The following is an 18,260-nucleotide window of genomic DNA, read 5'->3' on the forward strand; positions in this document are numbered from 1 at the left end:
CTGCAGTCTTAACTGTTCGTTGTAGTCTGTCCCTGTCCTGTTTTGTGTCCGATCCAAACCAGGCAATGTGGATGTGCAGAGGACAGACTGGATTACTGCAGTGTAGAACTGAATCAGCAGTTCTTGAGGCAGATTGAATTTCTTGAGCTGGCAGATTATTGCAGTGTGGAACTGAATCAGCAGTTCAGGCAGAAAGTACATCCTCTGCTGGGCCTTTTTAATGATTGTGTCTTCTGGGAGATTGTGGAACCCAGAAATATGTAGGTTTTCACCACAGACACTGTGCTGTTGAGTATGGTTAGGGGGGAGGGTAGTGTTGGTGGGCTCCTCCTGAAGTCCACTGTCATGTTTAGCTCCAGGTTGTTATGGCCACACCAGAGGGCCAGCTGCTCAACCTCCTGTCTATATGCAGACTCGTCACCATCCTTGATAAGGACAATGGTGATTGTGTCTTGTGCAAACTTCAGCAGTTTAACAGTATCCTGATCAGCAGTTTAACAGTCTCCTGAGGTACAGTTGTTTGTGTAGAGGGAGAAGATTAGAGGGGAAAGCACATATCCCTGGGGGGCGCCAATGCTGCAGTTGGTTGTGTGGTGGCCAGAGAGGGTGAGGGGTGTGAAAGTTTGCTTATCAAATCAGCAGTAAAACCCATTTAGGTCATCAGCCAGTTGATGGTTCTCTGCAGTGCGGGGGGAAGGTCTCCTGTAGTAGGTAATGTATTTCAAACCTCCCCAGGCTGATGCTTGGTCGTTGGCAGAAAAACTGTTTTTCAACTTTTCAGAGTAGCGCCTTTTTACCACTTTGTGAGTGTCTCCACTCCTGTAGGCTTCCTCTTTGGCCCGATGAAGCTGCTTGAGTTTTGCTGTGAGCCAGGGCTTATTGTTGTTGAAGGTACAGGTTTTGGTTGGAACACATACACTACCGTTCAAAAGTTTGGGATCACCCAAACAATTTCGTGTTTTCCATGAAAAGTCACACTTATTCACCACCATATGTTGTGAAATGAATAGAAAATAGAGTCAAGACATTGACAAGGTTAGAAATAATGATTTGTATTTAAAATAAGATTTTTTTTACATCAAACTTTGCTTTCATCAAAGAATCCTCCATTTGCAGCAATTACAGCATTGCAGACCTTTGGCATTCTAGCTGTTAATTTGTTGAGGTAATCTGGAGAAATTGCACCCCACGCTTCCAGAAGCAGCTCCCACAAGTTGGATTGGTTGGATGGGCACTTCTTTGAGCAGATTGAGTTTCTGGAGCATCACATTTGTGGGGTCAATTAAACGCTCAAAATGGCCAGAAAAAGAGAACTTTCATCTGAAACTCGACAGTCTATTCTTGTTCTTAGAAATGAAGGCTATTCCATGCGAGAAATTGCTAAGAAATTGAAGATTTCCTACACCGGTGTGTACTACTCCCTTCAGAGGACAGCACAAACAGGCTCTAACAGGTACTATTTAATGAAGATGCCAGTTGGGGACCTGTGAGGCGTCTGTTTCTCAAACTAGAGACTCTAATGTACTTATCTTCTTGCTCAGTTGTGCAACGCGGCCTCCCACTTCTTTTTCTACTCTGGTTAGAGCCTGTTTGTGCTGTCCTCTGAAGGGAGTAGTACACACCGGTGTAGGAAATCTTCAATTTCTTAGCAATTTCTCGCATGGAATAGCCTTCATTTCTAAGAACAAGAATAGACTGTCGAGTTTCAGATGAAAGTTCTCTTTTTCTGGCCATTTTGAGCGTTTAATTGACCCCACAAATGTGATGCTCCAGAAACTCAATCTGCTCAAAGAAGTGCCCATCCAACCAATCCAACTTGTGGGAGCTGCTTCTGGAAGCGTGGGGTGCAATTTCTCCAGATTACCTCAACAAATTAACAGCTAGAATGCCAAAGGTCTGCAATGCTGTAATTGCTGCAAATGGAGGATTCTTTGACGAAAGCAAAGTTTGATGTAAAAAAAATCTTATTTCAAATACAAATCATTATTTCTAACCTTGTCAATGTCTTGACTCTATTTTATATTCATTTCACAACATATGGTGGTGAATAAGTGTGACTTTTCATGGAAAACACAAAATTGTTTGGGTGATCCCAAACTTTTGAACGGTAGTGTATGTCCTTAAAAAAGCTGATGTAAGATGTCATAGTGTCAGTAAGTTTGTCCAGGTCTGTAGATGCAGACTCAAAAGCACTACATTCAGTGCAGTCGAGGCAGATCTGGAGCTCTAATTTTGACTCATTGGTTCATTTCCTCACAGTTTTAACCGCAGGCTTTTCAGGTTTTAATTTCTGCCTGTAGGTTTGCATAAGATGAATCAGACAGTGATCAGACAGTCCCAGGGCTTCACGGGGGACAGAGCGATAGGCCTCCTTTAATATTGTGTAGCAGTGATCCATAGTGTTTTTGTCAGCCATCTTGGCAGTTCGTGGCTGAGGTTTGCTGTTATGTTGATGAAGGGAACAGAGGCGATGAGGAGGTGATGTGCAGGTATGGTGTCAAAGATAAGAATGTGGAAGGACAGATGGTGGCTTTTGTGAAAAGGATGGAAATGGCTGAGGTGAATACATATTTAAACGCCATTTAAATATGTATTCACCACTGTTTAAATATGTATTCACCTCATATAAACTGATCCGCAAGGCCGGTGATGTTGTGGGGGTGGAACTGGATTCTCTGGCGGCGGTTTCTGAGAGGAGGACGCTGTTGAAATTACATGCCATAATGGACAATGTCTTCCATCCACTCCATGACATGCTGGTTGGGCACAGGAGTACTTCTAGTAATAGACTCATTCTGCCTAAAAGCACAACAGAGCGCCACATGAGGTCATTCCTACCTGTGGCCATCAAAATGTACATCTCCTCCCTCAGACTCAGACTGTCATACACTCTGAGTTAATGGTCATTGGGCTGGCCCTGTCGGGTTTTGTTTGTGCTGCTTGTTGTGTGCTGCAGTAGTGCAGTATAGATAGGGTGTTATGTGCACCATGCTTGTTGATATATTTTGTTCTTATTTCTATTTCTTATTTTATCTTTAGTTCTATTTGTTTCTGTTTCTATTTTTTTATCTTGTATCTTGTTGGTTTTTAGTTATTAGAGCGTGAGTGTCTGTAATAGAAGTAAATTTCCCCTCGGGGATGAATAAAGTATTCTGATTCTGATATTTCAAGAAGAGAGAGGAACACAGGGGGACATATAAGGGTGAAGGAAAGTGCCCACAGGTGGACTATATCTTATGTAAGAGGTACGATCTGAAAGGGATTGGAGGGATCTGAAAGGGATTAAGGTGGTGCCAGGAGAGAACATACACTCACCGGCCACTTTATTAGGCACACCTGTCCAACTGCTCGTTAACGCAAATTTCTAATCAGCCAATCACATGGCAGCAACTCAATGCATTTAGGCATGTAGACATGGTCAAGACGATCTGCTGCAGTTCAAACCGAGCATCAGAAGTGACTTTGAACGTGGCATGGTTGTTGGTGCCAGACGGGCTGGTCTGAGTATTTCAGAAACTGCTGATCTACTGGGATTTTCACGCACAACCATCTCTAGGGTTTACAGAGAATGGTCCGAAAAAGAGAAAATATCCAGTGAGCGGCAGTTCTGTGGGCGAAAATGCCTTGTTGATGCCAGAGGTCAGAGGAGAATGGCCAGACTGGTTCGAGCTGACAGAAAGGCAACAGTAACTCAAATAACCACTCATTACAACCGAGGTATGCAGAAGAGCATCTCTGAATGCACAACATGTCGAACCTTGAGGCAGATGGGCTACAGCAGCAGAAGACCACACCGGGTGCCACTCCTGTCAGCTAAGGAGGTTCAGGCTGGTGGTGGTGGTGTAATGGTGTGGGGGATATTTTCTTGGCACACTTTGGGCCCCTTAGTACCAATTGAGCATCGTGTCAACGCCACAGCCTACCTGAGTATTGTTGCTGACCATGTCCATCCCTTTATGACCACAGTGTTCCCATCTTCTGATGGCTACTTCCAGCAGGATAACGCGCCATGTCATAAAGCTCGAATCATCTCAGACTGGTTTCTTGAACATGACAATGAGTTCACTGTACTCAAATGGCCTCCACAGTCACCAGATCTCAATCCAATAGAGCACCTTTGGGATGTGGTGGACCGGGAGATTCGCATCATGGATGTGCAGCCGACAAATCTGCAGCAACTGCGTGATGCTATCATGTCAATATGGACCAAACTCTCTGAGGAATGTTTCCAGTACCTTGTTGAATCTATGCCACGAAGGATTAAGGCAGTTCTGAAGGCAAAAGGGGGTCCAACCCGGAACTAGCCAGGTGTACCTAATAAAGTGGCCAGTGAGTGTAGCTAGGCAGCATCAGATGGTAGTCTGTAGTTTGACTTTGGAGACCAAGAGGAGGAAGAGAGTGAAGGCAGAGCCAAGGATCTAATGGTAGAAGTTGAAGAAGGAAGACTTGTGTCGAGTTCAGGGAGGAGTTAAGATAAGCTGTGGGTGGTAGTGAGGACTTGGCGGATGGCTGGGCAACCACTGCAAAAATAGTGAGGGAGACAGCTAGGAAGGTGTGTCATCTGTGACTTGGTGTGTCATCTGGACAGAGGAAGGAAAATAACGAGAGTTGAATGCTGGATTGAGTAAGTACATGAAAGTATAAGGAGGAAGAGGTTGGCAAAGAAGAAGTGGGATAGTCAGAGAGATGAAGAAAGTAGACAGGAGTACACAGAGTTGCGGCGTAAAGCGAAGAGAGAGGTGGTGAACACAAAGGAAACGGCATGTGTGGTGAGTTTGTATGAGCGGTTGGACACTAAGGAAAGAGAAAAGGACATGTACCAATTGGCCCAGCCCAGCCCAGAGGGACTGGGCTGGGAAGGATGTGCAGCAGGTTAGGGTGATGAAGGATAGAGATGGAAATATGCTGACAAGCGAGGAGTGTGTTGAGAAGGTAGAAGGAGAGGGGCTGATGAATGAGGAGAATGAGAGAGAGAGAGAGAGAGATGGTTGAATGATGTGGGGATAGTGAATCAGGAAGTGCAGTGGATTAGCAAGGAGGAAGTGAGAGCAGCTATGAAGAGGATGAAGAGTGAGAAAGGAGGTTCGTCCAGATGACATACCTGTGGCGGAATGGAGGTGATAAGAAGAGGTGGCAGTGGAGTTTTAATTAGATTGTTTAACACAATCTCAGAAAGTGAGGGATGCCTGAGGAGTGGAGAAGACGTATACCGGTACCGATTTTCAAGAATAAGGTTGGTGTGCAGCACTGTAGCAGCTACAGAGGTATAAAGTTGATCAGCCACAGCATGAAGCTATGAGAAAGAGGTGATAATTAGCGAGCAGCAGTATGGTATCATACCACGAAAGAATACTGCAGATATTTGCTTTGAGAATATTGATGGAGATGTATAGAGAAGGTAAGAAGAAGTTACATTGTGTCTTTGTGGATTTAGAGAAAGCATATGACAGGATGCTGAGAGAGGAGGTGTGGTATTGTATGAGGGAGTTGGGAGTGGCAGAGAAAAATGTAAGAGTGGTGCAGGATATATATGAGGGGTTTGACAATGGTGAGGTGTGCAGTTGGAAGGACAGATGGGTTCAAGCTGGAGGTGGGATTACATCAAGGATCGGCTCTAAGCCCTCTCTTGTTTGCAAGGGTGATGGACAGCTTGATGATGAAATCAGGCAGGAGTCTCCATGGACTATGATGTTTACGGATGACATTGTGATCTGTTGCGTGAGTAAGGTGTGGGTTGAGGAGAGCAAACGAGGCAAGATTGAGATGATTTGGACATGTGCAAAGGAGAGATGCTGGGTATATTGGGAGAAGGATGCTGAATATCGAGTTGCCAGGGAAGAGTAAAAGAGGAAGGCCAGAGGAGGTTTATGGATGTGGTGAGGGAGAACATGCAGATGGCTGACGTGACAGAGGACAATGCAGAGGACAGGAAGAGATGGAAATGGATGATCTGCTGTGGTGACCCCTTACGGGAGCAGCCAAAAGTAGTAGTAGATCACGAAGTATAAGCAAGTTCATCCTAACATCAAACAGAGTACATACTTGTCTCACAAACTAATAAAATCAAATCAACTAAGGATAGTGGATCTTGTCTGAGGAGAGTACCAATCCAACTTCATAAGGGACCATCTCAGCCCTGTTCCCCATATGATGGGCAGAGTTGGAGGTGGACAGAGTTGGAGGTGAGACCGGGCTCATCCAAGACCATGCTTAACTCCCCTTTATCACTGTCAGTCCGTGTCAAGTGGGACAGATTAAGTAAAGTGAGCAGAGCATCAGTCACTCTCTTGATGTATGTTCAATAATCCAAGTAAGGAAATCCCAGAAAGTTGAATCAGTTCATCTGGACACGTTTATTCGGAGAAACGTGTCATCACTCATCTAAGTGACTTCATCAGTCTCAGTTGACTGCAGGTATTCCCAACCTTATAAACAGCACAGTTGCATAACCACCACAACTAACGATCATTGTTGTGACCATTAATTAGAGTTTCAATGGCCACGTGTACTATTCACAGAGGATTGGGGAATAGCTGCAATCACAAGATTGTAAGATGGCAACAGATGATTTCTCTCCTCCGCCCCTCGGTTCAGTGATGGTCATTTCCTCTTCACATAGATGGCCTCTTCCACTGAAACCAGCATTCCTCCATATCAAGGATGTGTACATTCTCATCCTTGAAAGAGTGGCCATTAGCCTGTAGATCGGTGTAAACTGTGGAGTCCTGGCTTGACATGTTGGCTCTTCTGTGTTGTGCCATCCTCTTGGCTGACACTTAACAGCATACACTATATTTCTCTGTTTGTGCCAGGGGACCCGATCCTTGGGGTGGGCCAATTTCTGGCACAGCGTGTTTTGGGGTTGGAAAGCAACTGAGACACGGTGTTTGGAAAATAAGCGTCTCAACTGTTCCAACACTCCTGCCACATAGTGAATAACTACTGATTTACGATTAGACAGCTGTTGTCCTTCGCCTCTGTGCACCAACCGATCGATCAAAGGATTGGCTAATGCACTGTTTGGGCATCTTCCTGGCTTTGACAAATATCCAGTTTGGATAACAACACTAACCAGGACTTCATTAATGTGGGATTTCTCCCCTTCCCCGGCTGCTGTGTCTGTGGGGACGTTGCCAGCTCAGTTGTACAATGTTCTGATGACTCTTAGTTTGTGCTCCAGTGAATGAAGAGAGTCAAACCTTAAGGACTGATCAGTATTTGTAGGTTTATAGTAAACATCAACAATCAAATGTCCCCCATCACCAATTGCAATTTCACAGTCTAAGAACGCTAACATGTCTTTTTTTTTTCACATCCTCCCTGGTGAACTTGATGTGGTTTTCCACTGAGTTAATGTGGTTGGTGATATGTGGTATGTCCTGAGATTTAATTTGAACCCAGGTGTCATCCAAAAAATCTGAACAAATGGCTAGGTTTTGTCCCTAGATAGGACCTCAGAGCCCTCTTTTCTACTTCCTCCATGTACAAGTTTGCCACTATAGGCAAACTTCTTGTTATGCTAGTACACACAAAACATATTCATGGCTAGACTACTTTCTAATATCACACAGATTAGACAGAAAATCAAGGACTGCCAATATGACAGCATAGTAATATCAGTCCATGCACCAATACCGCTTACTTATTTAGATACCAAAATGGTTAATAGCCCTCTAAGATGGCATTTCCATATAAATTGGTTGCAGGACCCTGGGAAACAGACATGTGTTTTGAACTTAACACAACAGGGAGAGATCTAAAACACGCAGCACAAGTGATACTCCTGGAGAGGTTTGAGAAATGCTGGGTTAGAGTCTGTTCTGCTAGGTGTTATTGAGTTGGATCAAAATGGGTTTTTTTAAAGGGAGACAAGGTTTCCATAATGTGCCGAGAGTATTAAATAAAGTACATGAAAGGAAGGATGCACCAGATACGGCTCTGCTATCTGTCGATGCCAAAAAGGTATTCGACAGAATTGAATGGCCTTTTCTATTTGCAACACTAGACTGGTTCGGGTTTGGGAAAGTTTTCTGTAAATGGATAAGGATACTGTAATGTTTAAACTTCAACCCCTATCCTATAGCAGGAATGTAATGTTTACTTTCTTGGGAATGTTGGAGGGATGTGATGTTCAGTATTAGGGGAATACACCTTTAAGGACACAGGGAGTTATGGGATAGTAAACAGAGCAGCCACGGGAGCGGGAAGGTAGACGAGAGTCAGTCGGATTATGTGCACGTTATGCATGGAGCGAAATAAACATGCCGAAGAAACGGTGTTGTCATCTGTGAGAGTGAAAAGTAGGTCATTACAGATACTGGGCACTCAACCCACAGCAAAGATTCTGACTAGTAATGTTATTTCTTAACTGTTTAATATCAATAGGAGGGTCTGTTAGGGGTGCCCTTTGTCACCCCTCCTATTTGCAGTAGCTATAGAACCCTTCGCAATGGCAATTAGGGCGCATGATCGTATTTCTGGTGTCAGGTTAGGACAGATAGATCATTTAGCTCCATTTGCAGATGATGTTATTTTGTTCCTTTCGGACTTATTAAACTCAATACAAGCCTTACATGATATAATTGTTACTTTTGGATCATCTTCAGGTTACAAAATAAATAATGAAAAATCCTCATGAATGTTTAATGAAAAAGAAAGATGCAATCATATGGGTCATATTTCCTCATTTAACTCAACAGATAATTTTACCTACTTGGGGATACACATAGTTCCTGATGTGGACAGAATTGTTCAAATTAATTACGATCCTACTCTTAATAGGGCGAAGAAACATACTTAAGATGAATGCCCTTCCAAAACTATTGTACCTGTTTCAAAATATACCTCTAGTCCTGCCATCTTCCTATTTTACTAAGTTAAAGAAAACATGTATACAAATTTCATTTCGAATAATAGACGACACGGGTTACGTTTGATATTACCCAAACTTCCAAATGTCCACTGGTATTACTGGGCGGCACAATTGCGCACTATAATGTATTACTTCTCATAAACCTCATTTCCAGCATGGGTAGACACTGAATCACTTTCGCTGACACCTAAACTGACACTTAATACATACATACATGTACTCTGCAAATATTAAAAACTAAGGGAACAAACCTCTTACCCATTATTGAATATGATCCATGTATGGTATAGTTTTCAATAATTTTTGGAAGAAAACTTCTTGATATCCCGGTTTAGTCCAATTTGGGGGAACGACCATTTTAAACCAGGAAGCGCAGACCAATGTTTCCATCTTTTGGGCCACTACTTTCATTACCCATGATGGTCTCTTTCACTACTGCCGTGTGCCATATGGCCTCTCCTCTGCACCATCTGCATTCCAAAAGATGATGGCTACCATCCTGGAAGGTCTGTCAGAAATGCAAAATTATCTCGATGATATCATCATCTACGGAGCCAACAACACATAGCATGATGCTTGTCTGAAGAAAGTCCTCCACTGTCTGAAAGAGGCAGGTTTACTCCTGAACGAAGAAAAGTGCTGCTTTAATCAGTCGAATCTATGCTTCCTGGGTCACGTGGTGTCTGCCGAAGGCATCATGACTGACAAACACACTGAAGCTGTTCTGAACGCCCCAGCTCCAACTGACACTGCTGCACTGCACTCTTTTTGGGCTTGCTGTCATGGTACTCAAGTTCATCCCGAACTATGCGACAGAATTGGAGCCGATGCGCGTATACATCAGAAAAGAGGCTGATTTTCAATGGACAGCCGAGGCACAGAAAAGCTTTGAGAAAGTGAAGTCACTCCTGGTGAACAGTGCCGCCTTTGCCCTCTTCGACCCATCCCTGCCAGCAGCGGTGTCCACCGATGCCTCAAATTACGGTTTAGGAGCTGTGCTCCTCCAGCTTCACCCTGATGACACAGAATGCAAGGTGACTTTTACCTCCCGGACCCTCACCGCAGTGGAACGCAAATACTCCACTGTAGAAAAAGAAGCACTGGGATGTGTCTGGGCAGTTGAGAAGTGCCGCACATACTTGTGGGGTCGTAGCTTTACCTTACATACCTTAACTCACAACCCTGCTTTCCACGAAAGGTATAGGCTGTGCTGGAATGTGAATTGCACGCTGGTCTGCCAGGCTCTTGACCTATGATGTGGTCTGCTGTCCTGGATCTGAGGACTCCGCTGCTGACTGCTTCTTTCGTCTTCCTCTACCTGTACCTGCCGACCCTGCTGTGGATGGTGAGCCAGAACTGGTTGCACATGTCACTGCTACTCTTAGTGCTTTGCCAATTGCTGACTTTGAGGCTGCCGCTGCTTCGTGCCGGGAGATTTCTGCAATCTGTGAACAGATTGCTCAGGACTGACCAAGGGTAGTGAAAGTGCTGAGTCCAGATGTTGCTCCATACTTCTACATACATCATGAGCTGTCAGTGAAAGACTCACTGGTGCTTCGAGGAACGCATCTGGTTGTGCCGGTCTCCTTACGCGCTACTCTTGTAGCCCTTGCACATGAAACGTACCAAGGGGGTGGTATGCACAAAGCGACGCCTGAGAGAGTACTACTGGTGGCCAAAGATGGATACCCCTGTCCACTCTACAATCCAGTCATGTGAGCCCTGTCAGTCTAACAAGACAAGTCTGCGATGCCTTGCACTGCTCCACTTCAATAAGTGCCATGGCAAAAGCTGGCTATTGATATCGTCGGGCCTTTTGAGACAGCTACGTGGGACTGTCGATATGCCATCACCCTGGTCGACTACTACAGCAAGTGGCCAGAGGTCGGTTTCTCTGCCAATGTCACAACAAAGGATGTTATGTCCTTCCTCTCCGCTGTCTTCAGCAGACATGACAACCCTGAAGCCATAGAAATGGATAATGGTCCTCAGTTTGTATCTGCTGACTTTGCTACTTTCTTGGCTGAATGGGACATTGCACACCACAGAGTCTTATTGTACTACCCTGCTACAAATGGTGCCATCAAGCGTTTCAACCGTGTCCTGAAACAGTGTACAAATGGCAATCTCACAGTCTGAGCCATGGAAACCTGCCATTACTGCCTTCCTGATGACTTATCATCCCACACCGCATGCAGCTACTGGTGTTTCTCCCTTTCAGCTACTGCATGGCCGGAGGATGCGTAGGAAGTTGAGTGTTCTGTTGCCCTCATGTGCTGACGGTGTCTCGGATGAGCAAGTACGAAGGAAGAAAATCAAAACAAGATGAAGTCATACGCTGATCAGAAGCGAGGTGCACGCACTCTGTCTTTTCGAGAGGGGGATAGTGTTTAAGTGAAAACACCTTTCCATGTGCCCAAGGCTCAGCCGAAGTTTGGCAAATCTCAACGAATCAAGAAAAGGGTAGCCCAAAGCACATAGCTATACTGGAGGATGGTCGAAGATGGAATGCCTGCCATCTAGCTCCTGACGTCTCTACAGTTCCAATTCCACAGGACACTCCTGCTCCACCCACTCTTCCATCCTCTCCAGACCATCCACGAGTCAGAAGGAAGCCTGCTTGGATGCAGGGTTATGTGACTGCTTAACTATGGGTCTCAAGATAGAGTGCATACAAATATCGTTTCAGTTTTCTAAATGTAGAGACACACCTGAGTTGTGTTGATGTTCTATTATTCAAAATAATACATAATAATATTGGCTAGAGTCTATGAGTAATAACACTCTTGGTTATGTTCACACAATGTTATTTTCTTGGTTGTGTTTGTTGTTTCTTAAACAGTATTGCATAGAGACAAGGAACAATCTATATGTGTTACCTGTGTTGCAGGTTTACTAAATTCATTGTTTTACCCCAGAGGAAATTTCATTTTTTACAAAGAGGGGAAATGTTGTGTCCTGTAATGATTGTATTATTATTTAGTTATATGTTCATTTAAACCACTAGATGTCACTGCTCATTTTTGAGTATTGTTTTACCAGAAGTGTTGTTGTGTAATAGAAACGAAGTGACATACAGGGAAACAGGAAGTAGACACTGGAAGCCATCCATGCTGCAAGATGTTCATTAAACTGTAAGCTAAAAGTCATCCATGTTCTCCTGCGTGTTTTATATGCCATCCATCTCTACACCAGTGACACTTTTTTTCTGTGAATTCAGGTTACAGTCAAGACATAACAGCCACAATAATGGAGAATTTTCTCGTTCAAATCTTTTTTTCTTTTTTCAAATGGCTAGAAACCAAATAGCTAAAAACAACAAATGTAAACTACTGTAATTTTATCACAGTTTCCCAATGCTATATTCTGGCATAATACCCCTTTCTATTTTTTCCTTCCTGTCTATTTCCCCTTTGTCTTGCCCCTCTTTCCCAGTGTTATATGTTCCATATGTATGTGGGAGTGCGTGCAGGCGGAGGGATCGGAGATCAAATTGAGGACCCTGCAGGCGATGAATATGAGATCTACCGTATAATCTTTGACATCACTTTCTTCTTCTTCGTCATAGTCATTCTCTTGGCCATCATTCAGGGTAAGACAAGACAGCCCCCGCCCCCAACACACACCTTTCACAGCTTTTAAAGGAGAAACATGTTGAAATGTACTGCAAGGTGCTTCCTTGTTCCCTTGCAAATTCAGATTGGGGATTCTAGCCTGTAGGGCGAATGTTGTTTCTGCTAAAGTTTATTATTGCTCTTCATAGATGTTTCTGCAGATACTCATGAGATGGTAAAATACAGAGACTTGAAATGTTTTACACAGATAGATATTGTTTTGCAACGCGTACTCAACCAGATAGAGGTGCTGTTTTTCAAGTTAAAAAAATGAAGTTACTAAGTCCATTACTCCTACATCATAGGGGCGATTTTCACGAGACTTGTGACACAGGGACAGCCAATGATGGTCTAAAATATATTTGATGAAGGACCATACAAGTTCACTATGACGGACTTTCTGCCATTTTAAAGGTTTTTTCAATTTTTGACAAATCACCACTAAATTTGGAATGCAGTGCCATGAAAATGTATTTGCCTCCTTCCGTCCAGGTCACTGCTCCACCTCCTCTGCCAATCCGGGGAGTGCTGCAGACTACCACATGCCTCCTCCGATACATGTGGAGTCCCCAGCTGCTTCTTCTCACCTGACAGTGAGGCGTTTCACCGCGGGGACGTAGCGCGTAGGAGGATCACGCTATTCCCCCAGCCAATTGTGTCTGTAGGGACGCCTGGCCAAGCTGGAGGTAACACGGGGATTCAAACCAGGATCCCCGTGTTGATAGGCAACAGAATAGACTGCTGCGCTACCCAGACAACCCTAATTTCATATTTTTGCATATTTTTCACAGTTAATCATTTTAGATATTTGTACAAAATGTAAGACAAAGAAACAAAGTGTTATGATATGTGCCCACCGGACTAGTATGTGGCAGTATTGGTATATCTTGTTTATTGTAGAGGATTAAGGTTCATGCGCAGAACGTTCGAGGGTCAGAACATGTGACAGCCATTGAGCAGACAAGACGTGATTAACTACACAGATACAAGATTTACTTTTCAGCTTGATTTATTACATATCATTACATGGTACCAGGAGTGAATGAGACAGAATATGGATGCAATAAAACCACCGGGGACTTTAAAGTTAATTGGAAATATAGACGCGAACTGGAGAAATTTCAAGCAGCAGTACAAGCTGTATGTCGCGGCTATAGAGGCGACAGGGGCATCAAATGAGCGAAAGACCGCCATGCTGCTCACCATCGCTGGAGCTGATGCACTGGAGTTGTACATACATTCACGTTTGCGACTGCGGCGCGGACTAATCGCGGGCGTAAAATCTGAGCTTTGCGTGCACAGGGCTTGCGGGCATCCGCTTTTAGTCCGCTTTTAGTCCGGCGGAGTCCGCTCCGCGTACGTTCCGCGTACGTTCCACTTCCGCCCGAGTATGTTTGGGCCTGGAGACAAAAACAAGCTGGACGAAGTCATCAAGAAATTCGACGAACACTGCCTGTCAATAGAGAATACAATTTACGAGAGGTATGTGTTTAGATCGGGGATGCAACGCGAAGGAGAGACTTTTGATAGTTTTCTCACAGACCTTAAGCTAAAGGCTAGTACCTGTAATTTCAATGCACTCAGAGTCAATGATTCGTGATCAAATTATGTTTGACACATATGACAACAAAGTCAGAGAAAGACTGTTAAGAGAAGAGGAACTCAGTTTGGACAATGCTGCGAAAATATGACAGGCCAGCGAGTTAGCTAAACAGCATGTGGAAACATTTGAAGGTGCTGCTAAGGGACTAGCTTTAGCTCTGCCAAGTGCGAATGTAGGCACCATTTCATTCAGGGAAAATGGGCGTGGAAAATACCGAGGCGCTCGAAGCAAGCAGAGTGACACATTTAGCTGCAAGCGTTGTGGAGGTAATCACAAACCCCAGGCAATGCCCAGCATTTGATAAAACGTGCTCCAGGTGTAAGGGACAAAATCACTATGCAAAAATGTGTTTTTCAAGAGAAAGGAAAGAACGCAAGGTGCATGTAGTGGATGAAACTGATGAGGACAGTGATTCACTGAGTGATTAATTTTTAGTGAACATGATTTCTTGTGACTCTGAAAAGTGTGCAGCCAACTAAGAGTATAGACACTGGACATCAAGTCAGTGCAGTGTGAACAGAAAAATGGACGGCACCTCTATTAGTTAATGGGACAATGGTGTTCTTCAAATTAGACACAGGGGAAAAAGCCAACCTGATTAGTGTAAAAGACATTAAAGCACATAAAGAGTAGCCATAAATACATAAACGGACAGTCCCACTGAAGGCATATAACAGACAGCGAATAGAAACCAAAGGGTGTGCAGGTTGAAAGTGAATATGACAGGGAAGCAACAAAACCTGATGTTTGTGGTTGTTCCTAATGATCATGAGTCCCTGCTAGGAGACAAAGCATGTCAGGACCTTGAGCTGGTCAAGAGGGTCTACCGACTCAACAGTGAAAAGGTGGTTCTTAAGACTCACAGCGACACAGTAACTGACATTGTGCAAAAGTTTCCTGATATCTTATAGGCCAAGGGACGTTGCCATTCACCTACAGACTAGAGCTGAAAAGTGACATCAAGCCAGGTGTGCACACCCCAGGGAGAGTGCCAGCACCACTCCCAGCCGGCTTAAAGAAAGAACACAACCAGATGGTGAAATTGGGAGTCATACAATGTATCGAATAACCAACAGACTGAGTGAACTCCATATAATGTGTGAAGAAAGCCAATGGTGAGTCAAGGGTGTGCCCCAAAGACCTTAATGAGAAGATTAAAAGAGAGCACTACCAGATACCGAAACGGGAAGAAATCACTAGTGAAATGTCAGAGGCCAAATTCTTCAGTAAACTAGATGCATCTCATGGTTTCTGGCAACTGCAATTGGATGATAACAGCAGCAAGTACTGCACGTTCAATACACCGTTGGGCATATACTGTTTTCTTTGACTTCCATTTGGAATCAAATCGGCTCCCGAAATATATCACAGAGCATTGGAAATAATTATTCAGAGTCTAGAAGGCAGCCGGGTTTACATTGATATCTTCGTTGTGTGGGGTTTTACACTACAACAACACAATGAGCGACTGTTGAACCCTACAGGGAATCCAGTTGAGTGGTCTGAAACTGAACAGAAACAAATGTCACTTCGGAGCAACAGAGATCACTTTTCTCAGGTGACAAGCTGTCTGGAGAAGGAGTGAAACCAGACCGCTCCAAATACAGGCCATTCTGGACATGCCCCCACCTACAGACAAGAAGGGAGTACTGCGAGCCATGGGTGTGATGCATTTCCTAGGCAAGCTCATCCCGAATCTCTGCAAAAGCGGCCTATTTCAGAGATCTGCTGCACAAAGGGAAAGTGTTCAAGTGGACTGCCAGACATGACAGAAAATGGAAAAAGGTTAAAGAGACACTTACCACAGAGCCAGTGCTTACCTTTTTCGATCCCTCACGCAGAACAAAAATCTCCACGGATGCGTCCAAAGACGGATTGGGCGCCATGTTTCTCCAGCCTGACAACGACGACAATCGGAGACCAGTGGCATATGCATCTAGAGCAATGTCAGAGACTGAAACACGATATGCCCAAATTGAAAAGGAGACCCTAGGGTTAGTGTTTGGATGTGAGAAGTATAATGGCTATGTCTATGGACTACCCACCTTTACAGCAGAAACAGATCACCAACCGCTCATTTCAATCTTCAGAAAAAACCTGAACGACATGTCTCCCAGGATCCAGCAGATGATGATGAGCTTGTAAAGATATGATATGGATCTAGTCTACACGCCAGATAAATGCATCATTCTGGCTGATGCACTGTCCTGAGCACCTGCACCAGTCACAAAGACACAGGTCAGCACCATCTCAGTGGATGTGGAAATGCAAGTTAACTTGATTGCTCCTTCCCTCCCAGTGTCAGACACGGTGTACAAGAAGATTGCTCTAGAAACGGAAAAAGACGTGACATTGCAGACAGTGATGGCCAACCTCCAACATGGGTGGACAAAAGGTAAACTCTCACAATTCTATCCTATCAGGACAGAGCTGAGTGTGGTCAACAGCCTACTGCTTAGGCAAAACAGGATTGTCATTTCAGAGTCTATGCGCCAAGAGATGCTCAGCCAGATCCATCAGGGTCACCTTGGCATTGAAAGGTGCAAAAGAAGGGCTGGGAAGCTGTTTATTGGCCATGTATCAATAGAGACATTGAGACATTGATTAGTAAATGTGACACATGTCAAAGACACCGTTACAAGCAAACCACAGCGCCAATACTGATTAAAGACATGCCAGCAAGCCATGGCAAAAAGTAGGAACAGATCTCTTCCATCTGAATGGAAAGGACTTTCTCTTAGTAATACACTATTACTCAAACTATCCTTAAATTGCACAGCTAAACAGCACATCTGCAAGCAGTGTCATTACTCACCTGAAAAGCATCTTTGCCAGACACGGAATTCCTCAAACAGTGCAGAGTGACAGTGGCCCCCAGTATTGCTGCCGAGAGTTTCAGATGTTTGCAGAACAATATGGGTTCCAACAAACCACATCAATCCTTCTCCATCCACAGGCAAATAGGAAGGCAGAGAAAGGAGTGGATATTGTCAAGACTCCTGAAAAAGGCCACTGAAACCAACTCAGACCCTTACCTGCATTGCTAACCTATTGATTCTCACCTCTAGCATGTGGAGCGTTGCCTGCAGAACTCATCATGAACTGTAAACTGCACAACACACTGCCATGCATGCCTGTTAAAAGGAAAAAAAAGAACTGACACAGAAACACATGCAGCTCAAGTGGGAACAGAAAAAGAACCACGACAAGGCTGCCAGGAGTCTTAAACCTCTTACAGAACATGATGTGGTCAGAATCGAAGAGCCCTCTGCATGGAACAGAAAGGCAATGGTCCTGAAAGAAGTAAGTCCAAGGTCATATACCGTTAGGACTGAAGATGGACAGGTACTGCAGAAAAACCACAGAAGTCTGCTTAAGACTCGGGACATTTCAGGAACAGTCAGGTACTAAAGTGACACCTCTGCCGTGCATCTTCCTGACGTGCACCCGACTGAGTTTCCTCCACTTACCCCAATGACTGAAACGCCAGTTATGCGCAGGTCTAGCAGGCCTAGAAAACAGAAAGTTATAATAGACTTGCAGGATAAAAAAAAAAAAAAACCAAGAGACTTTGAGTTTGGTTAGAGATATCCTACCAGACATCGGAGTGTGGGGTTATTTGAAAACTTATCAGAAAGTTACATTGAGTTGGGATACCTGAAAAGTAAATAATATGATTTACCAGTTTGTTGTTATACAGTATACCTGTACAGAAAAGAAAAAGGTTAAAATATTGTTTAATGTTTAAATGACTAGGTGTGGCAGTAGCTTAATGTGACTTACCGATGTGTTATTTTACCTGAAAAGGAAAGCGGTAAAAATGTGGTGCAATGTTTAGATGACTAAGTTTGGTTATAGCTTAACAATCTCTAGACTTTATACTTACCTTGTATTCTTATTCTTATTATTTTTTGTATTAACTTCATAGGAAGGAGGACGTAATGATGTGCCCACCGGGCCAGTAGGCGGCAGTATTGGTATATATATTGTATATTGTAGAGGGTTATGGTTCATGCGCAGAAGGTTCTGGGATCAGAACATGTGACAGCCATGGAGCAGACAAGACGTGATTAAATACGCAGAGACAAGATTTACTTTTCAGCTCGATTTACAGTTTTTCACAATTGCTTAAACACATTTCTACCTCACTTTCTCAAAACCCTAAACACAA

General features: G+C 44.0%; 1 protein-coding gene across 1 annotated transcript in view; it reads left to right on the plus strand.

Moving 5' to 3' along the window:
• The window catches only part of ryr2a (ryanodine receptor 2a (cardiac)), a 1,161,183-nt gene that overhangs the window by 1,080,007 nt on the left and 62,916 nt on the right, over window positions 1-18,260 (plus strand). The window contains 1 exon segment of the mRNA XM_056296806.1: window positions 12,308-12,464. Coding sequence (XP_056152781.1) covers window positions 12,308-12,464 — 157 coding nt within the window.

The sequence above is a fragment of the Lampris incognitus genome, chromosome 17 (genome assembly GCF_029633865.1).
Source record: "Lampris incognitus isolate fLamInc1 chromosome 17, fLamInc1.hap2, whole genome shotgun sequence".
NCBI classification, from domain to species: Eukaryota; Metazoa; Chordata; class Actinopteri; order Lampriformes; family Lampridae; genus Lampris; species Lampris incognitus.